At 40.3% G+C, this 27,423-nt stretch overlaps 1 protein-coding gene and 1 long non-coding RNA gene across 2 annotated transcripts in view; both read right to left on the bottom strand.

The window, feature by feature from the left end:
* LOC309381923 overlaps positions 1 to 21,435 on the bottom strand; it is a 317,431-nt gene extending 295,996 nt beyond the window's left edge. The window contains exon 1 of the long non-coding RNA XR_014173593.1: positions 21,355 to 21,435. This is a non-coding gene — a long non-coding RNA (uncharacterized lncRNA). The remainder of the gene's footprint in view (positions 1 to 21,354) is intronic.
* LOC309381717 (vomeronasal type-2 receptor 26-like) lies at positions 3,997 to 18,756 on the bottom strand (the record flags this gene model as incomplete). The annotated part of the gene is made up of 5 exons (XM_081933002.1): positions 3,997 to 4,898; positions 12,087 to 12,213; positions 14,706 to 15,557; positions 17,215 to 17,506; positions 18,593 to 18,756. 5 exons carry the CDS (start codon positions 18,754 to 18,756, stop codon positions 3,997 to 3,999), a joined length of 2,337 nt encoding a protein of 778 aa, XP_081789128.1.
* Positions 21,436 to 27,423: the final 5,988 nt, after the last annotated feature.

Here is a 27,423-nt window from a genome sequence, read left to right as displayed (position 1 = left end):
TCTATTTCTTTTCATTTTATAATATCACCCCTTTCTCCCACTCTTCTCCCAATATTATTAGCCACATGATAGGGTTTTTTATCTGGACTGGTACAAAGATACTGTTCACTTCTCTTCTATTTGTTGTGGTGCTAAATCTAATTCAGGGGTGTCAAATTCAAGGCCTGGAGGAAAGTTGTGGCCCACAAGGTGCTTCGATCTTGCTCATGGGGCCGCCCTGAAAACAGCAAAGACCAGACTACCATCTCAACCAAAAACGGAGCTCAGGAGACCATTTTCATTTACAGAGCACTTGGGTCACCTCAGGTGCCCCTGACATGAGTGTAATCAAGCTGGACATGCCCATTCTGGCCCCCCAAGATCAAACACAACCCTGATACATCCCTCAATGAAATCGAGTTTGACACCTCTGGTCTAATTATTCCAATTATTTCATTTTTTTTAAAAAAAAAGCCATTCCACCACAACATCTACGATGAATTGCAGAAATCATGGTCATGGTTGTCTCAAAAGTGCTTTTTCAAAAGGCAACTGGACTTCAAGGAACAACAAAGAAGGTCCAGTTGCCTTTTGAAAAAGCAACTTTCAGAATTCCAGCAAAATAATACAATACAATACAATACAATAGTAGAGTTGGAAGGGACCTTGGAGGTCTTCTAGTCCAACCCCCTGCCTAGGCAGGAAACCCTATACCGTTTCAGACAAATAGCTATCCAACATCTTCTTAAAGACTTCCAGTGTTGGGGCATTCACAACTTCTGGAGGCAAGCTGTTCCACTGATTAATTGTTCTCACTGTCAGGAAATTTCTCCTCAGTTCTAAGTTGCTTCTCTCCTTGATTAGTTTCCACCCATTGCTTCTTGTTCTACCCTCAGGTGCTTTGGAGAATAGTTTGACTCCCTCTTCTTTGTGGCAACCTCTGAGATATTGGAATAATGCTATCATGTCTCCCCTAGTCCTTCTTTCTCTTAAGCTAAACATACCCAGTTCCTGCAACCGTTCTTCATATGTTTTAGTCTCCAGTCCCCTAATCATCTTTGTTGCTCTTCTCTGCACTCTTTCTAGAGTCTCCACATCTTTTTTACATCGTGGCGACCAGAACTGAATGCAGTATTCCAAGTGTGGCCTTACCAAGGCATTATAAAGTGGTATTAACACTTCACGTGATCTTGATTCTATCCCTCTGTTGATGCAGCCTAGAACTGTGTTGGCTTTTTTGGCAGCTGCTGCACACTGCTGGCTCATATTTAAATGGTTGTCCACTAGGACTCCAAGATCCCTTTCACAGTTACTACTACTGAGTAAGGTATCACCTATACTGTACCTGTGCATTCCGTTTTTGTTGCCTAAATGTAGAACCTTACTCTTTTCACCATTGAATTTCATTTTATTAGATAGTGCCCAATGTTCAAGTTTGTCAAGATCCTTCTGTATCTTAAGCCTATCTTCTGGAGTGTTGGCTATTCCTGCCAGCTTGGTATCATCTGCAAATTTGATGAGTTCCCCATTTATTCCCTCATCCAAATCATTGATGAAGATGTTGAAGAGTACTGGGCCTAAAACAGAGCTGTGGGGTACTCCACTGCATACTTCCCTCCATGTAGATGCAGTTCCATTGAGAACTACATGTTGAGTGCGGTTGGTCAGCCAGTTACCAATCCATCTGGTGGTGATGCTGTCTAACCCACATTCTTCTACTTTATCTAGTAGTAGGTTATGGTCTACCTTATCAAAAGCCTTACTGAAGTCCAAGTAAACTATATCAACGGCATTCCTCTGGTCCACTAATTTTGTCACATTATCAAAGAATGCAATAAGATTAGTCTGGCATGATCTGTTTTTGACAAATCCATGTTGGCTTTTGGCTATTACTTTGTTTGCTTCTAGGTGTTCGCAAATTCGTTGCTTGATTATTTTTTCCAGAATCTTTCCTGGTATTGAGGTTAGGCTGATAGGTCTGTAGTTTCCTGGATCTAATTTTTTCCCTTTTTTGAAGATGGGAACCACATCAGCTCTTTTCCAGTCCTCTGGTAGTTCCCCGGTGTTCCAGGATCTCTGAAAGATATAATTCAGTGGTTCTGAGATCTCGTCTGCTAGTTCCTTCAGAACTCTGGGGTGTAATCCATCCGGTCCTGGTGATTTGAACTCATCTAGGGTAGACAGGTGCTCACTTACCATTTTCTTCCCTATTTCAATTTGTGTTCCTAATTTTGTGGTGCTGCTTTTGATAGGTTGGACTGTTTTATCCCTTTGTGTAAAGACAGATGCAAAACATGAGTTAAATAGTTCTGCTTTCTCCCTGTTGCTTGTCACCTTCTTGCCACTTTCTCCTAGCAATGGACCAATTGTTTCCTTAACTTTTTTCTTGTTTTTAACATGTTGGAAGAAGCTTTTTTTGTTAATTTTTACTTTTGTGGCAAGCCTTTCTTCATTGTGAGCCTTAGCTTTCCTCACTTCATCTTTACAGGCTCGGGCTATTTGCTGATATTCTGCCTTAGTTATGTCCCCCTCCTTCCACTTTTTATACTTACTTTTTTTGTCTTTCAGTTTGTCAGATAGTTGTTTATGCAGCCATGCTGGTTTCTTTTGGGAGCTGTTGTTTTTCTTCTTCATTGGTATTGTGTTAGACTGGGCTTTTCTAATCTCATTTTTCAAAATTTCCCAAGCTTCTTGAGTTGTTTTCCCCTCGAGGATTCTCATCCATGGAATTTTTCCCAAGCTCTCTCTAAGTTTATTGAAATTAGCTTTCTTAAAGTCCAAGACTCTAGTTTGACTTTGTTCTACTACTTGTGTTTGGATAATGTTGAATTCCAATATTGCATGGTCACTTGCCCCCAGGGTTCCTATGGCTTCAACACCTTCTATCATTTCCTCTCTGTTAGTGAGAATTAAGTCCAGTATGGCTGATCCCCTTGTTTCCTTCTCTACTTTTTGGAAAACAAAGTTGTCTGCTAGGTTTGTTAGGAACCTGTTGGATCTTCCACTTGGTGCAGAGTTTGTTTCCCAGTTGATGTCAGGGTAGTTAAAATCTCCCATTACTATTGTGGTGTGCTTCCTACATACCTTAGTTAGCTGACTAGCAAAAAGTTCATCTTCTTCCTTTGCTTGGTTGGGTGGCCTGTAGTATAGACCTATGGCAATGTCATTTCCCCCACAACCTTTAATATTGACCCAAATGCATTCAAGATAGTTCTCATTATTGTTGTGCTCTATTTCTGTAGAGACATAGTTATTTCTTATATATAGTGCAACTCCACCTCCTCTTTTATTTGGTCTATTTCTTTTAAATAATTTAAATCCTTCTAGCTGTATGTTCCATTTGTCAGTTTCATCCCACCAAGTTTCTGTAATGGCAATAATATCATATCTGCCCTCTTTTACTTGAATTTCTAATTCTCCCTGTTTATTCCTCATACTCTGTGCATTGGTATATAGACATTTGAGTCCATTTTGATTGACCTTGTGTTTACTGTCTACATAACCTGTATTATGTATTATTAAATATTAACCTGTATGTTGTTGTATGCTATTGGAGTAGAAATAAGGTTTTTCTGAAAATTGGCCTTTTCTACATAACAAAACATAACATTTTGACCCTGAATATTTGGCATCTAATTACAAATAACTCAAAGAAAATATATATGACTCTTCCTGCATTTTAAAAATAAAATATTCTACCTCTATAATTAAGAATGAGATTATCTTTCTTATGGAGTGCATAGGTTACTCATGATTATTTTGGGAAGAAGGAATGATGCTGAACTAACATTACCAAACTGAAATAACATGAAGTTTGAACTAAAGAGCAAAGCTTTCTAACTAGCTAACTAGCTAACTAGCTAACTAGCTAACTAGCTAACTAGCTAACTAGCTAACTAGCTAACTAGCTAACTAGCTAACTAGCTAACTAAGTTAGTTAGTTAGTTAGTTAGTTAGTTAGTTAGTTAGTTAGTTAGTTAGTTAGTTAGTTAGTTAGTAAATAAGAAAGACAGGAGTTCAGTTTTGTTTCTTTATCAGATTTCCCTTTCTGTTCAAATCAGGCCTCATGACAATAATGTAGCATTTGGGGAAAAAGATGCAGCCCAGTAATCCAGCTGCAGAAGCCAAAATGGAGAAGATCTCCACGGCCACCATGTACTTTCCTTTGGTGCTCAGATAGGTGGGAACAAATGACACCCAGACACTGCAAAAGACCAACATGCTGAAGGTGATAAATTTGGCTTCATTAAAGCTATCAGGTAATTTCCTGGCTAGAAAGGCCACTGTAAAACTGATGGCTGCCAAGAACCCCATAAAGCCAAGGACAAGGTAAAACATGATGGCTGAGCCTTCATTACATCCCAGGACAATTTCTTCAGGCATGGTGTGCATGTCTGAATCTGGGAACGGGGGAGAAATTTCCAGCCACACACTACAAATGGTAATTTGTACCAAAGTGCAAGACAGGACAATAGTGTTGGCCAGCCTTTTCCCCACCCATTTCCTGATTTGGGAGTCTGGTTTGGTGGCCATGAAAGCAAGGACCACTACGGTTGTTTTCCCCAATATACAAGAAAGAGCTACAGAGAAGATGATGCCAAAAGCAATTTGTCTCATGAGACATTTTACTTGGTTAGGTTGTCCAACAAAAAGCAAAGTGCAAAGAAAAGAGAGGAAAAGAGCAATGAGAAGAATATAGGTGAGGTTTCGGTTGTTGGCCTTGACAAGGGGAGTATCCTGATTTTTAAAGAATATCCCCAGCACTACAGCCGAAATGAAAGAAAAAAAGGAAGCAAAACTGCTCAAGGTGATTCCCAATGGTTCTTGGTAAGACAAGAAGATTCCATTTTTTTCAATGCACAGATCCTGGTTCTTGTTAGGGTAGTTTTCCTTAGGACATGGAATACAATCATCTAAATCTGGAAGAGAAATAGAGTTGTCAAGCACATAAGAATTCAGAGTTAGCTCAACCTCTTGAACTTTCAGAAATAAAATATTTCAATGCCTGGAATTTCCTGGTATTCATCACAAAGCCTAGGAATTTGGGAAATTGAAATTCAATGTATCTGGAAAGTTATATTTCAGATGAGGAATATGTGTTGGCTTGTTAATGTTTTTAACTGTCCATATTATTTTCAGAAGTGTTTTCCAATGCCAAAGTTCAAAACCAAATCAGAAGTCCCAATGGTACTTTTTCCAAATGCAACTGGACTTTCTTATTTCAGAGAAGTTTCTTCAGTTCTGAACATCTTCAAGGGAAAAACCATAAAGTCTCCTCCTTTAAAAAAAACACCTTTGGGACAACCATGACCTGGATGACTGAGAATCTCCACAAATAAAAGCATCAGTACTTTTCCTGTTCTACTTCTTCTAGATCAGGGATGTCAAACTCAAGGCCCATTGGCAAGATCTGGCCTGTGAGGTGCTTAGATCTGGCCTTGTCAGGGTGTGAAATCCGCCCTGAATTAACGAGGTGTGAATCTTGGCATTCCTTGAAAGCATACCTTTGAAGTAAGCGAAAATAAACCAGAGGCATAATCAAATAAAATTTTTAAAATTGTAAATAAAGTAAAAATACAAACTTACTAACTAAATTAATCACATCTTGGCAGAGCCTCTGTCTGCCTGCATACAGACAAAGGAATGAATTATATGATGTAATGACATGCGCAGTAAATCATTTGCTGATAAGAAGACAGTTCATTGCTGCACAGAATAACTCAGAATGCAGGTACAGCTGGCAAACCAAATAAATGCAGTGACACCCCTTCTTTTGCCAGTTGGGTGGATAACATCAAATAAGGCACATCTTCTTCCGCAGATACTCATGTTGAGCTGCTGGAAGTGGTTTGTTGAGCATATCAGAAATTTGATCATGTGTAGATACATATTGCAATTTAACAAAACCTTGTTTAACTAATTGTGTTGTGTTTTGATAATGAATGTCAATGTGTCTGGACCTAGAACCTGTGAAATGTGACTCAGAAATATAAACCAACAATTCATTATCTTCCATCACGGTGATTGGTCGAATCGGACGTGTGATCAAAGCATCAAACCATGTTAGAGAATTACATGCATCTGAAACACAAGCATATTCAGCTTCAGTAGATGAACAAGAAACAAAATTCTGTTTTCTCACTTGCCAGTAAACAGGACATCCACTCAGGAACATCATGTAAACTGAAGTACTTTTGCATGATTTCTTATCACTTCCCAATCAGAATCTGCATAACAACATAATTCTGCATAATCAGTATGTGTTGGTTCTAGCAATAACTTCATGTGTTTAGTGTGTTTCAGGTATTTCGATAACTTCTTAACACATGTCCAATGAAATTGTTTTGCCTTACCTACGTGTCATGATAAGAGATTAACACTAAGTGCAATGTCGGGTCTGGCCAACTACTAATGTATAATAGTGAACCAATGACTGAATGATAAAGTGTTTGATCCTCGAATTCAGGACTTGATTCATGTGTCAAGTTATGAAAATCTGTTTGCATGGGTGTCTTTGTTGTGTTAGCATTCTTCATGTTGCAATGATGCAAAATGTGGTCAATTTTCTCCTCTTGTGAAAGACTAAACCCCTTCTGTGTTTTGTCAATCTGAACACTCAAGTAAGTGCTAATATGACCTAAAGATTTCAATGTGAAGTATCTCTGCAACTTTTAGCAAAAATCTCACTCATTTTCTTATTTGGACCAACATAAACAATATCATCAACATAAACAAGAATTATCTCATATGCATTGTTAGATCTTTTTGTGAACACACACTCATCAGTCTCGGACTTAATAAAGCCCATTGAATTTAGTTTGTCAGTAAGATATAAGTACCACATTAAACCTGACTGTTTCAGACCATAAAGACTTTTGTTTATAAACCAGGTATCCCTTTCTTGCTGTCAGAATCCTGGAGGGTCTATCACGTAGATCTCTTCACCTAGGTCAGCATGTAGATAAGCCGTGTCCACATCAAACTGGAAAACTTCTAAACCAAGAATAGTTGCAGTGGTTAAAGCAATTTTTACACTCTCAGTTCTGACTGTTGGTGAGTAGGTGTTTGTGTAGTCCTCAGGATAACGTTGAGCGAAACCCTGAGCTTTGTACAATGACTCACCATTTGGTTTCTTCTTGATTCTGTAGACCCATCAAGTGCCAATGACTTTTTTGTTTGCTGGAGGTTTTGCAGGTGTAAATGAATTAAGTTTCTTTAAACTGTCCATTTCATCCTGCATTGCCTGATACCACTTCTCTTGCTCTGAATCAGGAAGCTGCTTGATTTGTGTGAATGTATCAGGAGGAAGTGTAACATTGCAAATCAAAGGCAAGGGTGTTTTTGTCAGTTGCCACAAATAACTTTGTGGAGGGATTCCTTTTGTGACCCTTTTGGAATGTCTTGGAACAACAGTCCATTCTTCTTCTGCTTCGTCTTCATCCTCACATTCGTCACAAACATCAGCATCCACGGCTTGCGAAGACGGAACATCAGGTTGTGAAGAAGTAGATGGAATATCTGCCTGTGAATCTTGGTCATCAGGCTGTGTGGCATCTGCAACATCATCTCTAGGAAAATAAACTCCAGGATCATTAGAATTAATCCTGGTCCAGTCAATTTCTTCCTCAAAATTAGCAGATTGTGAAATCACAATTACATGTTTAGAGTCAATAAATTTGCTCCATTATCATCAATACCCATAAATCTCAGACACTTTGCTGCTGGACCTCCTTTTCTTCTTTGAGCTAAGGGAATGTTCACCATAGCGTATGAACCAAAAAGAGGTTCTTGAGATTGGGCTTGTAGCCATGCATCATGAAGAAAGGAGTCTGATTTATTACACTGCTCCAAGTATGGTTGACAATGTAATTTGCATATTTGATAGCTTCACCCCAGTATGGGTTACTGAGATTGGCATCTTCTAGGAGACAATGCATCATGGTTTGTAGGACCCCTTGTCTTCTTTTGCTCTGAGCAACCTGCTTCCCTATTTTCTGTTTGTTGGCTTTAGGAGCCTTTGGAGTAGCAACAGGATCTCTCACTGAAGCATCTCTCTCTGGGCCTGTGCTCTCCGCTTTTGGAATTTGTATACTTGCCTGTGCTTGCAGTTTAGGCTTTGGTTTTATGTAATAAACACCAGCAATTAGCACGGTTTCAGCAACAATGTCTCCATTTTTAACTATGTAACTTGCTTTTTCAAGGTGGTGAACCTGGAACTTTAATATTCTAGACAAGTGACCTTGACTAAGCAAAATACTTGTTGCTGAAGGTATGTAATAAACATTAGGGATGAATGCATTGAGCTCTTCAACATAAACAGTTCCTTTTCCCATGACCTTACAAGGATGATTGGGGAAAGAAAAAAGTTCACATAGATCAGGTTCAGGCTCGTGCATCTCTGTGAAGATTTCCTTTCTGTAGGTAACATGCAATGCTGCTCCGCTGTCCAAAGTCCACAGAAGCTGTCTGTCGTACTCTGGATCAGGTTGTGGATCGTTGGTTAAGGCCAATGTGACGAGTGGAGCTTGTGAATCATGACTTGGACCACGATGACCTTGTCTTCCGCCTCTACCTCTGCCTCTGGAGTCTGTTCCTCTGGGCTGGTATGTGATGGGAGCTGGAACTCGTTGGGGACAATCCCGGGTGTCATGTCCCATATGGTTACAGAAGTAGCATCTTGGCATCCTTGGAGCATAGGCTCTTCCATGGAATGGACATCTCGCTGGAGCTTTTGATATGGGCGGTCCTCGCAAATGTGGCATGGCTAAAAATAAAGCCTCCTCCTCAATTAAAAGTCTGCAAACATTATTGACTGTTCGTTGAGCAGTAGGCACATAGTTAATCTTTGCAATGGCATCTTTCCATTCATAATTCAATGAGTTAATGATAATGCTGCTCATTTGAACATCATCAATAAAATGGCCTCTTTCTCTCAATTCTTTTCTCATTGCTTTCAGTTTGGTCAAATGTCCACCAATTTGTTCACCAGGTTTCAATTTCGAACCAGGGAATTCAGACATGAGCAAAAAATGAAGACTCAATTGAAACAGGCCTGTAGCAATCTTCCAAATGGGCCCAAATTTGTTGGGCTGTTGCATTAGGCGGAAAAATAACTTGCAGTTCAGTGTCCATGGACATTAATAATGTTATGCAAGCCTTAGTCTCTAAGAATCTTTTTGCAGGAGTCCATGGCTGGGCAGGAGGATTAAACACCATACAATGGGTACCTTCTCTGCGAAGCAAAATTTATACCTCACTGACCCAGGCTTTATAATTTTGTCCTGACATTTTTAGTTTTGACTCACCAGTCAATGGAGGAGCAAAAATGCCTGTTGAGGGATGTGCATTTGAAAAGCTTGTTGCTGTTGCACCTGTGGTTGCTGAAATCGGACAGCTGGTGCTGGTGCTTGATGAGGAATAAAAACATGGCTTGTTGGAGGCTGCATTAAGTATTGTCATGCTCCATCTGAGAAGGCACGTGCACCACCGAGGGGTGCTGAAAATTTGGCCTGCAGAGGCACTTGATGCTTTGCAGCCTCAATATATGAGTAATCTGCTCTCTGTAGAAAATTATTTTTGCCAGGACATCTTTTGGCTGTAATTATTTCTGCCAGGACATCTTTTGGCTGTAATATTTCTGCCTGCGTGGCATGTGCAATTGGAGAGCAAAGGAGATCATGTGGCAATTGTGACGTGTGCACATCTCTCTGTTCTGATTTGCCTGACACAATATCCTCCAGGGGGTGTGCCTTAGACTTTGGGGAAGAGGGCAAGATGGCATTTTCAGGAATTTGAAAAGCATGGGAATCCCTCTTCTCTGACTTGAGCATGGAATAAACATTTTTGGCTTGAAACAGATGGTGTTCATAATATTTGATTACGATAGCTTTCCATAGCTTGATCAGAGGTGCGGAGAGAATCATACATGTCTCCTTCTGTGTGGGAATGAAATTGCTCCAGCTGTGAAAGCGTTGGCCTGGCACCGAGCGTTTCAAACTCAATAAGATTTTGGCAGCATGCATAATCAGAAGGGAGTATCACTGACCTCAGTCTGGATGCATCATCTTCTGGAACAGCTCTATCTTGTTGAGATCTGGGTGAGAACATCTCTCCCACTGCAGTTTCTTCATCTAGCCTGGTTGCATCAAGAGTTGTAAATCTTTGTAAAATACTTTCCACCTCTTCATCAGAGAGGCTGAAACCATCTGAATGCCTTGCAGAGAATTCTTTTGGTTTCTTTTTTTTCTTCGGCATGTTAGAAAGTGATCTAAATCAGGCGTTCCTCAGTCGCGAGATAAATCATTTCTCTTTAATTAGCCTAGGGGTTGAAAGTACTTTTCCTTCAAAGTAACTAGCAGGAAAAAGCCATATATTAACCATCTTTTTGCTACCATTTGTCAGGGTGAATTCTGCCCTGAATTAACGAGGTGTAAATCTTGGCATTCCTTGAAAGCATACCTTTGAAGTAAGCGAAAATAAACCTGGGGCATAATCTAATTTAAAAATAATAATTGTAATAATAATAATTGTAATAATAATAATAATAATAATAATAATAATAATAATAATAATAATAATAATAATAATAATAATAATAATAATAGAAATCCAACGATTATGGCACAAACCAGCAGTGGTAATTCCAGTGGTAATGGGTACACTGGGTGCTATTCCAAAAGCACTGGAATTACATTTAAAACAGTTAAAAATTGACAAAATCATCATCAGTCAAATGCAAAAGGCTGCAATGCTTGGATCTGCACACATACTACGAAAATACGTTACAACGTCCTAGGCCCCTGGGTGGGGCCTGACTAGTAATTAATGCCAAATCCGGCGAAACAACTGGCCGCTGTGATACACTTCTGTTGATGCAATAATAATAATAATAATAATAATAATAATAATAATAATAATAATAATAATAATAATAATAATAATAATAATAATAATAATAATAATTATTATTATTATTATTATTATTATTATTATTATTATTATTATTATTATTATTATTATTATTATTATTATTATTTATTAAATTTCTAGACCGTCCCCTCTCCCCGGAGGGACTCGGGGCGGTGTACAGGAATAAATTTAAAACATACAAACAATCATACACATAGGTAAAAATCAAATTAAACAACCCCTGTATAATTTATAAAAATTAAAAAAACAGACCTTAAAACCAATCTTAAAAATTTAGAAACAGAACTGAGGTGGGATAGGTGGAATTAGGCCAAGCCGGCTAGCTGGAATAGGTGGGTTTTAAGTTTCTGATGGAAGGAGCAGAGATCCGTACTCATTCTAATGTTGGGGGGAAGGTCATTCCAGAGGGTCGGGCCCATCACAGAGAATGCCCTTCCCCTAGGCATCGCCCGCTTGCACAGCCTAGTGGATGGCACCCGGAGGAGTCCCTCTCTGTGTGAGCGAATCGGCCGGAGGAATGTATGGGGCAGGATAGTAAGAAAGTAAAAATACAAACTTACAAACTAAATTAATCACATCTTGGCAGAGCCTTTGTCTGCCTGCATATAGACAAAGGAAGGAATTATGTGATGTAATGACATAAGCAGTAAATCATTTGCTGATAAGAAGACAGTTCATTGCTGCACAGAATAACTCAGAATGCAGGTACAGCTGGCAAACCAAATAAATGCAGTGACAGGCCTGTGGGCTCACCCTGGAAACAGCAAAGGACTGGCCCAAAGGGCATATGCCAGTGAAAACAGAGCTCAGGGAGGCCTTGTGTGGCCCATCCTGGCTCCGTTTTTGGCCATGACTGCCTTCTGCAGCCCTCTGCCAACAAAAATGGAGCTTGGGGAGACCATAGGTTTTCTCTGGCAGAGGGTTGCAGGAGATCATAGCTGAAAATGGAACCTCAATGAGTGACATTGAGCTGGTCACACACCCTGGCTGCCACCACCTGGCACTCCCTGAGATCAAACACAACCCTGATGTGGCCATCAATTAAACAGAGTTTGACACCGCTGTTCTAAATGATAGATAGATGATAGATGATAGATGATGATAGATGATAGATGATAATAGATGACAGAGGATAGAGGATGGATGGATTCAAACACTTCTTGAATAGAATCTCTTACCTGTCTGGTTGGCAATTTTCCCTTCTGGGCAACGAAGGCATTTGTAACAGCAAAATGGCTTCCCTTCTATTTTGATCTTGCTGTACCCCAAGGAACAATGTGGATTGCACAAAGAAAGAGGTTGAGTCTGTTAATAAATGAAAGTGGGGTGAATTTGAACAATAATAATCTAGAAAACTTCATCTTTGATTAATGTTTTCTTTCCTTTTTAGAATCAGAGTTATGAAACATTCAATGCTAGTGTGCAAGGCTTATCTTATCTCTTAGAATATCTTTCCAGCATAATGAGTCATGTAAACGAAATATCTCTTATTTAATCTGATAATTTCACACTTTGGAGTTAATTGGCTCATAGATAGAAGTACATTCCATTTCTTTTCCTTCTGCAAAAATGTCTTCAAAGTCTGGTGTATCAAGAATATTGTTTTTCTTTCATTTGATAAAATAACTTGTGTGGCTGTTAAGAGATCTTCTGCAGCATGAGCAGTAAACTACCTCTTGAAAAATGAATAATAGATACCTGATTAAAAAGGTTGGGCCAGACAATGTTATCTGTAGATAGAGAGAGAAGGCTTTCTTGTTGAGCCAATGGATGTACTTTTCCAACTTTGACCCTAAGAAAGGATTGATTTGGAAAGGTGATCCAGTTGATGATATCAAAGCCAGATGCAATCTTCCCATTCTCGTCAAATAGTATGTTTTCTCCAGCACTGTTGTTAAATGAGACTTTTCTCAGGTAATGATGAAGCTCAAGGGAAGAACATGGGCATAATTAATAAAGGTACGCAAGAATGGGAAAAAGATACAGCAATATTATTTCAAAAGTTATTGCTGTGCTCCCTATTTATAATAACATTACAATTCACTCCTTAATTCATCCCTTACATGAACAGCATTCAAAATACTCACCAATAAATACAGAGAAATGCTACAGGACCTTTACAGTCCCTTTTTAAAGGCTACTTATTTACTTATGAAATGTGCTAGCCACCGATCTTATCTGGGAGGCTTACAGTTATCTCTTAGTTAAAACAAAAATGTAAAAATTGAACCTTTAAAACAAAGACACATGGCAAGGATGGGGGTGGAGTGTGGGAGAGGTGGGATCTGTTATTGCTCAATCAACCACCTCTATTGCAGTAATCCCCCTCTTGGGCCCCAAGCTGACTGGCCCTTACAAGAAGATAGGAGGATTGGGGCAACCCTCACATCAGGGGGCAAGGTGTTCCAGAGGGCAGGAGCAAACAGCAAAGAAGACCTTCTTCCTAGATCCCACTAGCTGGAATACTTGCTTCTTCTACCAGCATCAGACGTGGTATTCAGCTGGTTCAATCTGGTTCGGGCGAACCAGTAGCGGAAATTTGAAATAGTTCAAAGAACCAGCAAATACCACCTCTGTTTGGGCCCTCCCTCCCGCCCACATCATTCCTTGTCTTATATTCCCCTGTTTTTTAGCTCAGCTGATTTGCGTGTCAGAGCAGATTGCCATGCCTCAGCTGAGCTAAAAAATAGCTCAGCTCACTAGCGCTGACACCGAGGGTGGTCTTTGAGTGTTGCGCGTGAGCCCAAAGCACTTTCTCATAGAATTGGAAGGAAAAGATTTGGAATCCCACCACTGACCAGCATGAATGGTATGGGCCAATCCTAGTGGGGTGACAGCATATCTTCCTTCTCCTCAGTGTCACTTAGCAACCATGCCATCTTTTGCTATCATCTTCCTCACCTTTGTGTCTTCTCTGTATTGTAATTTTCATTTTCAGTGCCCGAAGCTACCACCTTTTATACTGTTCTCCCCCTAGGTGTCCATCTTTTCCAAAGCACTAAATGGCTTTTCAAAATTCTGTTACAAGCTGAGAGAGTTGTTGGCTGCACCGTATCCATGTATTTCACCAGGAGGAAAAGAGCTTGTCCCACCATTCCTAAACTACTGAATTTCCCCCGAGAAGTGACAGCAATACCACTAATGCAAAAGCTTCGATGATATGTTCCCTTTAGGGTCCTTATTTACAATTTAATTTAAAAAGTGTCATGGAGAAATGACAAAAAATAATTGCACATCTAGTTGGATTATCCAACAACGAATGTATTGCTGCAACCTGGAACTGGCAGCATTTCTTGTTTCCAGCAATACTTTAGTCAACTGATTATCAAAGTTCTTTGAAAACCAAATACCTTGGAATACTTTGTGTCATAAAGAAACATTCTGGGAGAAATTAACCATTTGATACAAGATGGGGAGATGTAGACATTATGAACTGTCTAAGTCATTCTGCAAGCATTGTACTTAAATTATTTTCTATATAATATGTAATTATTTATATTTATATATAACTATGTATAATATGCAATTTATTTTCTATATAATATGTAACATTCACCTTCCCTATTGGTTCACAAATGTGAGCGCATGTATGTGCCACTTCTGTGCATGCACTTTTAGCGAAAAAAGGGCCTAAACGGGAGGCTGTTGAGCTGGAGTGGGTGGCCCGAGCCACCAACGATTTCCGCTACCAGTTCAGGTGAACTGGTCCAAACTGGTAGAATACCAGCTTTGCTATGTAGACAGTGCTAGATATGGAAACAAAATCACCTGATACATTAGCAGATATAGGAACTTACCTGCCACACTGATTGCTTCTGCTTCCCTCTAGCAGCCATTGTTCTGTGCTTGGAGTGGAATGTAAGCATGGTGTGGAGAACATGTGCCACGACATGGACTGCATTGTAGCTACTGTAGCTTTGCCCAGTCATGCTCAGTTCAAAAACAGAGTTTGGAAGAGTCTCCAACTTCTCATCACCTGTGCATTTTTTCTCTGCTTTTGGCTTTAAAGTTGAATTTGAGAAGGAACATCCAAAGGCTTGTTCCCAAAAGACCCTTGAAAGAATGTCTTCCTCTTCTGGAACACTGTTTCTCATTTGAAGAAATGTCTTGAATTCCAATAATTCTTTTGACGATACTGTGAAAGAAAGAGCACCATGGATGAAGTCCATACTATTGTCCCTTTGAAATGGAACTGAAGTGTATTCTATTTGGGCTGAAAAAATCCAGACTTTGTCCTTTCTCTCTATTGTTGTATCCCAATATTCTGAAACAGAAGAGATAATTCTGAAAAGAATCATGATCTGGTTTTCACAGTATACGATCACGACACTAGAGGTGCTTGTCATAATGACTTTGTATATTTGAATAAAATGATCAATTTTCTCTCCGAAATCATTTGAAAAAGCTATTGTTGGAAACTCTTCAATGTAATCAAAACAGATTCCATTCTGGGAAAATATGATAAGCACTTCCCTGAGAAATCTTTCAGCAATCTCATTTTGTTGAAAAAGCATCCCAATCCATGACCACTTAAAATGAAGCAACAACTGGAGAATCCCCATAATTTGAAGATGTTCATTTGGAAACATCTGGTAGATGAAAGCTGTGTGAATCATGTTATCCATAACTGGAGCAGATCCATACATGAGCTTAGGAGAAAAAGAAAACCTATAATGTAAGCATATGTATTTCATAAAAGAGATAAATGCTTAAAACCAACTGATCCATATTGGGCTTTTTAAACTTTCAAGGAATAATCATAACTTGTTAAGAATATTCCACTAATTTCTGTCTAGACAATGACACTAAAATTACACCATTTTTGGAAATTCATTGTTTTTTAATGGGACCATTTTCAATGTGTCCGGAATGCATTAGGTTGGGGAGAAGATTAAACTATAACAAGCCGGTTTGTAGATAGAAATGCTGGGGCATAGGGCATGGGATTAATACATTAGTTAAAGCAATCATACTTTTTCATGGAAGAAAGTATTGTGTCTGAGATTATTGGAACTGCACATATCTGTATTAGATTATTATTACTTATCAACCGAATAAATTTGGCATGCAAGTAATACTTCTGGATAATTATAATTACCCTCTAAGTGCAATTTCCAATCATTTTCTCATGTAAGCTTCTACTTCAGATTCCAGTGAGAGAGAAAAAAAACATCTATCCTCAATAGAACAACTGCTTCCAAAATTGTCTACAAACAAACCGAAATGAATTATTTTTAATTATTTGTAGGAACAAATCACTATTCGGTAATGTTCTTTCTTTATTATAAGGTCACCATCTTTACCTTCAAAACATAAAATATGTTTCAATTTCTTGTTATGTTACATTATTACATTAATTGGTTTGGAAATTTCATAGAAATCAACAGAAAAATATTACAAATTAAAAGAAAAATCTCTCTTAAGGCCAAGATGATTCATCTCCTTTTCTTTTCTTTTTTTCAATTTGAGACAAGATCCTCAAAATCAAACCAGGACAGGAAAATTATCAAAGTGTAGCCTGAAGTTATGTATCTTCTGATTATTGTTACCATATTTTTCGGAGCATAAGATGCTCCGAAGTATAAGACGCACCTAGATTTTGGGGAGGAAAACAATTGAAAAATATCTGCCTCTGCCTCTCAGCAATTTGCCTCCTTGCAACAAACAGTACAGACAATATACACTGTTTGTAGTGTTATATTTCAGACTATACTTGTACAGATGCTGTTAAAATTGATGTGCTTTCTGGAAGTATAGTTATTCTCTGCCATTTAAAAGAATAGCACTTTTTAAAACAATAGCACGGGGCCTCTTCAGATCAAGCATTTATTTTAAAAAGCTTCTTCATTTTGTTAGGTTGTCTAGAATAATAATAAAAGTCTTTAAAAAATAAGTCTAATAATTTGAACATTCTATAGGCATTTAAAATTGTTGACTTTCCTCCTTGCAGCCTGATTAGCAGAAGAAAAATAAATCTGTCTCCCAGCAATTTGCCACATAGAGCAAACAACAAGTTTCATTTTCAATTTCTCCTGATCATCAGCTGTTACAGGCTGCAGGGATTGCTACAGCTTATTGAAGCCCCGTTTCCTGCAAAGATGTAAATTGCTGGAAGGCAGAGGCCAAAGGATTGGGGCTGGAGGGTGGTCAGGGCTACATTCAGTGTATAAGACGCACCCAAATTTTCACCCTCTTTTAGGGGGGGGGGGAAGGTATGTCTTATACTCCGAAAAATACGGTAGTATACAATCAATCCAGTAAATGCCATTAAAAAGGACTTTTGCTTTTTTTGTGAGCAGGCCTTACCTGTGGAATCTTGTAAATGCTCAGAATGTCTGCCATAACCTGAGAAAGATGAGAGTTTGGTCCAGCAATAACACATACTAAACTTTGGTGGAGGCTGCATTTATAGTTGGGAACAAATCTGCCATGTGAAGAAAGAAGCTCCATAGAAGCATGGTAGGTCCATGTTGCCATGAAATAGTTGTTATATAGAGCGAAGCCAAGAGTGATATTTGGCAAGATCTGAGGATTGCTGTTGGTCTCTTTTACAGCAACGATCAAGGACAAGATATGCAAGTAGTTCTGTAAAAGCAAACTTCAAGGGAAGGCAATGCCTCTGTCACAACAGTTGAATTTCCAAACCAAGAATTTGATATATTTTAATTTAATAATCTTTATTAACAGAAACATTCAAAATTAGATTCCAAGATCACAAGGATAGACAGTCTTTAGAATATACTTGTACTCACTGATCCATAAAATTAAATATGGAATCAGCTATTTGGAGGACAACTGATTTAATATCCATTTCACTGAGTACCATAAATCATTTCTTTTGAAATATTTTAATAGCATTGAGATATTTCTATCTCATTTTGAAAGATCTAATATTGTATATTAAGCCACATTAGGAATGGTAATATGTAAAAGATAGAAAAGAAATATTTTCAGTTCCTGAGATATCCTCTCTTTTATGGCAAAGATGTTTCAGTAGAAAAAAAAATTATACAAATAAGTTAGATTTATCAACTACCCAGGGGACATTCAGTGTAAGATGTAAAATTCTTCCTACATATTAAGTGAAGCCCAAAATGTAGTGAAATAAAAGTGTGCTTAGATTTTATATTGCCATAAACCAGAATAGAAACTGTTCTCAACTGAAAACAAGTTAGTTGGGCCACTGTTAGGTCTACTCCTGTTCTTCTGTAATGAATTCAAGCCATATTCAATCAATAAAAATGTGACCTGGAACCAAGAAGTATAAGTATAACCAAATAATGGAAACAGAAGAAAGCAACTGCATGTATTTATTCTCAGAAATGAAATGATTAACTTTAGGTTAAGTTCACATAAATGTCTGTTCTGTGCAAGGTGTGATCTGATTATTTTGCTGGAATTGGTGTGCCATGGAAGTTTAGGACATAAACATTGGGAAACCAGAAAGGACTGAGTAGAGTGCAAACTTATAAAGATGTAATAAAGTGGGAAAAATAGAGTGTTTTGCAGTTAACCCAATAATAATGAAGTATGTGAGAAATAGAATATAATTTCTAAGCAGGTGAACTATAACTGAAAAGAGATAAAGGTTATATTTGAATCATTTATGGGCTCACTAAAATACATTGACTAATGATCCAGGAAGATTTGGAAGCTGATATAATTAAGAAAAGCAACTACATACATGGGATCATCAAGAAGTTCTTCAGATGGAATTCTTTTGAAGGTGATCAGGTTAGACATCACGTACACCAGAGAAATAATGCCACCAATGATGAGATCACCTGAATGGTAAGACTTGTATTTAATACTAGGGTTGTTGATGGGGCATTTAGCCTCATGGAACATGATCCGAGGAAGCTATTTTATCACCCACACTCTGAAAAAGAAAATTCCAAACCATAGATGTGCTTTGCCAAAATTATCAGGGATATGGCTTCTGAATATGGAGCAACCTAATATTTTGCATCTTTCTCTTGAATAATCTGAATGATGAACTACATAAGAAAAACAGACTCATGCAGTGTTGCTCTTTATGCCTTGTATTTGAATATGTTCAGAAATAAGGAATGTTAATAACATCCGTCAGTCTGAGTTGGGTTCCTATTTTGCTCTGCTCTTTAGAATTCCCTTGAGCACAGAGAAGTAGAAATAAACATGGTCAATTATGGGGCATATGTTGCGTTTCTTTTCTGAAATTGCATGGGGAAATTATAAGGTTGGAGTAAATGGTTTGTGGTTTTCTGCACAGCAGTAACAGAAAAGCATATTTCAATAGAAGAGCAAAGAAGACCAAGGAAACCAACTAGATAATATAATGTGTAAAACAGAATAAGTTTGTCATTGTTTGTTGCGAAGTTGGTTCAGTGACTCCATCCAGCCACCTCATTCTCTGTCATCCCCTTCTTCTTTTGCCCTCAATCTTTCCCAGCATGAGGCTCTTTTCCAGTGAGTCCTTCACTCTCATCAGGTGTCTATGGACTTTTCTTGATAGTTTCAAAAGTGATTTGCTATTCTCTTGTTCTTATGTCCAAGAGAGAATGACTGGCTCAAATTAGCTTGTGATCCAGAGAGACTGGATGACATGAAAAAAACTTGAGGCCAACCCTAAGAAGATCTGGCTATGTGCTTATTCTCTCTGTTATAAACTAAATCTAAAGTAAGTTTTATTTCTATTAAGGATATATATATATATATGCCTGTGGCATAGTGGTTAAGGCTCTTGCCTAGTGTATAACACAGCCCAGGTTCGAATCCCAGTAAGGGTATGGCTAGCTGATGAGAGCTAAATAGCTCGAAATGGATCTATACTAGTCTCCCTTTATTTTATCAGCACAAATACAACACACACACACACACACACACACACACACACACACATATATATACACACACACATACATACATACATATACATACACACACACACACACACAAACATATCTATCATCTCTCTCTCTCTCTCTCTCTCTCTCTCTCTCTCTCTCTCTCTCTCTCTCTCTCTTTCTCTCTCTCTCTGTCTCTGTCTCTCTCTCTCTCTCCCTCCCTCACAGTCCCTCCCTTCCTTCCTCTCTCTCTCTCTCCTGTATAAAATTTCTCATGAGGTACCTGATGTTGGGAGTCATAAAAATATTACAACCAATGAACCCTCATCCACCAGTTGTCAAAATAGAAATCATAAATTCTCTGGAAGGACCACAGTTGGCAGATGCTGCCTGTAGAATATGGTCAGTGTGGTGAAACATTTTAAGGCACTCTAGAAGGTTTTGAAAGTGAACTGGATGAATTAGAGATAGCATTGGAGATAGTCACCACCATCAACATATTTTACGCATTTCCAATTAATTTTACCAAGTTGCTTTCATTAGGATCACCACATTCATTCCATTAGATATCCAGTTTGGGAAAAGTTTTACATATAGTGCAACTTCTTTTCATTATCATGAGCCACAGTGCACAGTGGTTAGAGTGCAGTACTGCAGGCTACTTCTACTGACTGCTAGCTGATTGCAATTTGGCAGTTTGAATCTCACCAGGCTCAATTTTGACTCAGCCTTCCATCCTTCCAAGGTGGGTACAATGAGGAAACAGTATGCTGACTCTATAAAACTGCTTAGAGAGAACTGTAAAAGTACTGTAAAGTGGTATATAAGTCTAAGTGCTGTTGGTATTGCATTTCTCCTTTCAATCACTTCTCCTGCTGGTGGATTAATAGTATTTTTAAGTGCTATATTCCAATCAGAAGAGTCATCCCATCAAATCTCCCTAAAATTACTACTGATTCCTTCAATAGTAAGTACTCCAATTCTTGAGTACATTTTCTACACTCTTATCAGTATAGATATATTAAAAACCATTAATACTTTGAGCCAAAACTTTCCCTGATACTAAACACTAATTTTACTGGAAGAAAAGCCATTCAGCAAAGTTCAGAGTTTTCTCTTTATTTGGTTAACAAGCAGGAAATAGGAATTTGAGATGTCCATTTCATTTTTTTAAAAAAGTGAATAATGCTGAAACAGAACTAAGATGATAGAAAAAGGAACCAAAATAACAAAATGAAAGGCACAATGTGAAAGAAAAGGAAACAGCTAGAAAAGCAGAGTTACAAACAAAGAGAGAAAAGGGATAGGTAATTATGGATGGATTACCACTAAGAAGCAAGGTTAAGAGGGTTTGATTTGAAGGAAGTGAAAAGTTCTTATATTTCAGCTGAAAAGAAGAATTGGCATATATAAAAAAGAGCAAGTAAGAAAAAATATGGGGAGGCTGGCTGAAAGAGATTGCAGAAAAGAAGAATAGTGCATAATTGAAACAAACTTTTTCTTTTCCTTCTCTCTTGTAGCAATGGACTAATGATGCGGATCCTACCAACAGGATTATTCTAAAATGTAACACTGTTATGTTGTTGAATAGCATAAAATTACCTAGAATATTTGTCTAGGCCCGTGATGGCGAACCTATGGCACGCGTGCCACAAGTGGCACGTGGAGCCATTTGTCAGGGCACGCGAGGCGCTGCCCTGTCAGCTGGCCAGCGCACATGCGCGCGCTGGCCAGCTGAGTTCACCTTTTTAAAAGCTATTTTTCGCCTTCCCCAGGCTCCAGAGGCTTTATAGGTGCCTGGGGAGAGCGAAAAGAGCCCCCCGCCCCCCGGAGGCTTCAGGGACCATCCCTGAAACCTTCAGAACGCTTACTTCCGGTTTGCTCAGAGGGTGGTTTTAAGCGCTCCGAAGGCTTCAGGGAAGCCTCTGGACAATCCCTGAAGCCTCCGGAGGGCCTCCTGGGGGTCGGGGGAGGCTCTTTTCGCCCTCCCCAGGCTCCTATAAAGCCCCTGGAGCCTGGGGAGGACAAAAAAAATGTAAAAATGGGGGGGGGGTCATGCGTTTTGTGCGCATGCGCACTGGGGTGGTCGCGCATTGCATTATGGGTGCGGCACGCCTGCACTCGACCCCCCTGCGCTCCCCCCACTTGTGGCACGCGAGGCAAAGCCAAGGTTCGCCATCACTGGTCTAGGCCTTAGACAAATAGGGGTGGATTTCTATTCTTTCATTTTTTAATATAATCTGCCCCCTGCCATCTTCTCTTCCTTCATTACTCTAAGCTATACTCCAATGTGTTTCCTCTGGGTCAGTGGGAAAACATTGTTCAATTCTATTTGTACTTTTATATATATATGAAGTGCATACATTGTTCTTGATTATTTTTTTGGGGGGGTGGGGAAGGACTGTTTCTGAACAAAGTTAGCAAATTGAAAGAAGCTCCAGTTGGAACTGGACTAATAACCCTACTAAATAAATATAAACGAAAAGATATTACAAAGTAGCAGCAATATTTATTATAATATCAAAGAACTTTTTTTCCATTTCTTTTTTGCTTCTGCTGAATTTGGTGGAATTTGCTGATTATGATAGACCCATTCAAATTAAATAAAAATATAATTTCAAAATGACTATATGATGTAGGGATTTATTTATTTATTTATTTATTTATTTATTTATTTATTTATTTATTTATTTATTTATTTATTTATTTCTTAGATTTTTAGATTGCCCCCTCTCCCAAAAAGGGACTCGGGGCGGTGTACAGTCAATGTAAATAAAATACAGTCATAACAATAAAATACATTTAAATACATTTGGAGGGGGAGATAGGCTGTACAAGAAATAAATATATTCTAACCCTAAAAACATCCCAATTAAAACCCCAAACCCAATTAAAATAAAATAAATCCCCGGGAGGATCTTGAGACATTTGAAATTAACTTTTAATGAGCCTAAGGTACTTAATTCCATAAAGGTTGCATTATAGAGCATGAGTTCAACAGAGGCAACTGTTTTGCTGCTGATTTTCATTTCTACTCAGTGACTGGTGCAACTCACTGCAGTGTCCAAAAATTGTCAACCAGTATTGATGGATTTCAGTAGCCCTGATGCTGTTTTTCCATTGTGGCAATGTCCTGGTGAAAGCTTTCACCCCATTTGTTACTGACTATACCTACATTTTGGGGAAATAAGTTGGAGTGTGAATGCAGAATATGAGTTTTCAGTGACATGTTGCACTTTGTGGTGTTGTATGCTGTAAAACGTTTGTCAACCAGCTGAATGTACTGCTTTTTAGTTACCAAGAAAATTTTCAACGAGCTCTTTGAAAGTTTTCCGGGGGATTCTATGGCCCCATTAACATGTCTTCAAACTGCTTGTGATTGATGACATATTTAATATGTGGACCAACAAAAATGCCTTCTTTAATCTTGGCATCAATTATTTTCGGAAATGTCTATATCAAATAATGAAAAACTTTACCTCCCTTCTTTATCAATTTCATGAAATTTTTCATCAATCTGTGTTTTATATGAAGTGGAGGCAAGTTACATCTTTGTTGGGTCATGTGCAACAATTTTTTTATCTTGGAACCAAATTCTTTCAGAATGGCCATTTCTTTTCAGTGATTCTCCTCTAGGGCTATCCTATTCTCATATGTAATAATAGTATTTAGTATATCCGAGATGCATTTTATTGATTTTTTTTCCTCCATTGTTAAAACCTTGCTCATTCCCATCAATATCATTAGAGAACTCAATAATTTGAAAAATAAAATGGACTTCCGGTTCTGGCGGCTGATGGCGACGGGCAACTCGTTTGCTCACTCTGGCTCCCCGGTGGGCTTCCCCACTCCTTGGGGGGCACAGGACGCCCCGAAGAGGCGTCCTGCCGGAGGGGCGGCATCGCGGGGGATCCCTGCATCGGCGGCGGCTGATGGGGGCCCCCCCGCATCGCTCTAGGCACCGGGGAGCAGTATCGGAGGGCGCGTAAAGCGTCTTCGCAACAGGCTGATCGGAGAATGAAAAAGCGGAAGGAAGCAGCGGCGGTGTGGTGAGGCGCTACCCCCCTTCACTTCCTTTTTCGATTTGAAGAACTTTTCAGCACTTTAAAACTTTTACTTTCGGCTAACTTTGGAGGCATGGCTGGAGGGAGGGGGATTCCCCCCCCTCGGACAAGCGGCTTGGAACAATTCTGCTCTCAGCCCCAGGGGAAGGAGGAGGGGGGAGAGCCAACCAATGATGTCACACCCTCGCTTAAAGTGATTTTCATTGAATTTAACTCCATAATTTACTGATGATCTGAGGACTTTGGGAACTTTGAAAACTTTGTTATGCCTCTGAGCCCGAAGCTGGCAGGGCAAGATGGCACACTTCCATTGTCTTCATGAATTGTGAAACCTGACTCCACCTTTAAAAATTCAGGCTTCCGGTCTTTGTCCCCATGCTACCCAGAAGAATCTCTTGTGGATTGTTACTCTTTGAACTCTCTGGGGTGGAAAATTTTGCTCTATTGCCAGATTGACTAGAGTAATTCTCTCCTGCTTGGACCTTCTGCCTCCTGGACTCATCTGGCTGCTCTGCTGCTCCAGCTGTCCATTCTCTACACTGACTGAACTCTTTATTCTATAAACTATGTCTCCTAAAAGACCACCCCCTGGAAAGCCTGGCTTTGCTACCTCTGCCCCAACATCAGCAACGTCCAGTCCTGCTACACAATCAAAGATTACAGACTTGATGCAACCTAAAAGTACAGAGATGGATTTGCAACAAATGCTTCAGCAACTCTTACAGGGACAAGAGGAAATTAAGAAACAATTAGTGGAAATGAAAGAAGAAATGAAAGAGAACCAAGCCCAAATTTATAAGAACTCACAGAGACTGGAGCTTGTGGAGGGTGGGGTGGCGGAGATGAGGGGGGGTAGAGGCGGTGCAGAAGGGAAACAAAGAACTTGATACCCAACAAATGAAAACAGAATTTGAGAGAATGTCCTTTTATCTTAGATTTCAAAATGTGATGGAAGCAGATGATGAAAATATAAGGGACATCATGATAAACATCTTGGCTGAATACATACACAAAGAAAAACAACAGATGAAATGGGAGATAGATCTGGTTTATAGAGTGAACTCAGCCTATGCCAGAACACACAATGTACCCAGGGAGGGTACATCTAGTCAATTTCTTAGAAAAAGCACAAGAGACGAAATACTGGGTGTACAAAGGGGGCAAGCCCTGACATACCATAATAGGGAAATAACTATCTTGAAGCAGATCCCCAAGAAAATTAGGGAAAAAAGGAAAAACTATTCGCAATTAGCGAATAAATTATACCAGAAGGGGGTGTGGTTTAGATGGTTGATGCCTGAAGGTATGTTGATATTCTGGGAGGAGACAAGAATTAGAATCAACACACCCATAGAGGCACAGGCCTTTATGGAAAAAAACAAAATACACCTAGAAAAAACAGAAGATCCTACAACGGATATGCAGGACACGGGAGGGGCCGGAGCTCTGCCAGCGGGGGGAGAAGGGGCAATACCAAGAAAGCTCAGATCACAAAAATGAATAAGAAAATCTCATTGATATAAATTGACCGAAAGTAGTAATGGAATTATTTATTATTTATTTATTTATTTTATTGAACTTATTAGTCGCCCCCTCTCCCCACAGGGACTCGGGGCGACGTACAGAGCAATAATCAAGATAGCACCATATATCGTGCAGAGGAGGTAAAAATAAGTCCATAAATAAGCATACTTACAAAGTTTAAAACCCAAAAATATTAAAAACAAAATTTCCCATTATAAAATGACCTGGGGTGGCAAGATTGTAACGTTATGCCAGGCCGGCTTGACAAAACAGGTAGGTCTTCAGCTTCATACGGAAGGAGCGAAGATCGGTTGTTGTCCGGATGTCTGGGGGGAGGTCATTCCAAAGGGTAGGGCCCACCACAGAGAAGGCCCTACTCCTGGGCACCGCCCCCTGGCACTCTCTAGAGGACGGCACCCGGAGCAGCCCCTCCCTGTGTGAGCGAGTGGGTCGCAGGGATGTATGGGGCAAGACGCGATCCCGCAGGTAACTAGGCCCTGTGCCATGGAGCGCTTTGAAGATGGTAACCAGTACCTTGAAGCGCACCCGGTAGGCCACAGGAAGCCAGTGCAGCTCGCGCAGGATAGGTGTTATATGGGAGAATCTCGATCTCCCCATAATAACCCGCGCGGCTGCATTCTGGACCAACTGCAGTCTCCGGGCGCACCTCAAGGGGAGCCCCATGTAGAGAGCGTTACAGTAGTCCAGGCGGGACGTCACCAGCGCGTGAGTGACTGTGCGCAAGACCTCCCGGTCCAAAAGGGGCCGCAACTGGCGCACGAGGCGAACCTGGTGGAACGCCCCCCTTGCCACGGCCGCCACGTGATCTTCTAAGGTCAGCCGATTGTCAAGGAGGACGCCCAAGTTGCGCGCCCCTTCCACCGGGGCTAATTGCTCATCCCCGATGGTCAGCGATGGAGTATGCTGATTGAATCGGGAAGCCGGGAACCACAGCCACTCTGTCTTGGAGGGGTTGAGCCTGAGCCTGCTGTCATCCATCCAGACCCGTACGGCTTCCAGACATCGGGTCATCACTTCGACAGCCTCGTTGGGGTGGTTTGGGGTGGAAATGTACAACTGAGTATCATCAGCGTACAGATGGTAACTCACCCCAAAACCACGGATGATCTCGCCCAGCGGCTTCATATATATGTTAAACAGGAGAGGCGAGAGGATCGACCCCTGTGGGACCCCACAAATGAGGGGCCTTGCGGTCGACCTCTGCTCCCCCGTCAACACACATTGCGTCCGGCCAGAGAGGTAGGAGTGGAACCACCGTAGCACGGTGCCTCCAACCCCCAACCCCTCCAGCCGGCGCAATAGGATACCATGGTCGATGGTATCGAAGGCCGCCGAGAGATCTAATAGGACAAGGATGGAGGAACAACCCCCATCCTTTGCCCTCCAGAGATCATCCACCAACGCGACCAAGGCCGTCTCCGTGCTGTGACCGGGTCGGAAGCCGGACTGGCGCGGGTCTAGATAATCAGCTTCCTCCAGGTGACGCGGAAACTGCTGAGCCACCACACTCTCAACAACCTTTGCTAAAAAAGGAAGGTTGGAGACAGGACGATAATTTGCTAGCTCCTTTGGGTCCAGAGAAGGCTTCTTGAGCAGGGGCCTGACCACCGCCTCTTTCAAGGCGGCCGGCATCCGGCCCTCCCCCAACGAAGCATTCACCAGTCCCAGTAGCCAGCCTCGTGAGCCCTCCCAGGAGGCCAGCACCAACCAGGAGGGACACGGGTCCAGTAAACATGTGGTGGCCCGCAGTCGCCCGCGCAACCTGTCCAAATCTTCGATGACAACAGGGTCAAACTCCTCCCAGCATGGTCTCTCAAGACTAGTCTCGGACGTCCCCACTGGAGCACTGGAGTGGGTCCAACCTCTCCGGATATGATCGATTTTATCCTGCAGGAACTCTCCAAATTCCTCTCCCTGCCCTGCAATGGGGGGTCCCGCTGCTCCTGTGATAGAAGGGAGCGGGTCACCCGAAACAGGGCAGCAGGGCGGTTCTCTGCGGACGCTATAAGAGTGGCACAATACTGACGTTTGGCCACTCTTATTGCCACAAGGTAGGTCCTTATGTAGGCTCTTACCTGTGT

This window comes from Natrix helvetica, assembly GCF_964273705.1.
Source record: "Natrix helvetica genome assembly, chromosome: Z".
NCBI classification, from domain to species: Eukaryota; Metazoa; Chordata; class Lepidosauria; order Squamata; family Natricidae; genus Natrix; species Natrix helvetica.
Note: the sequence above shows the minus strand (reverse complement) of the source record. Positions and strands in the feature narration are given on the sequence as shown.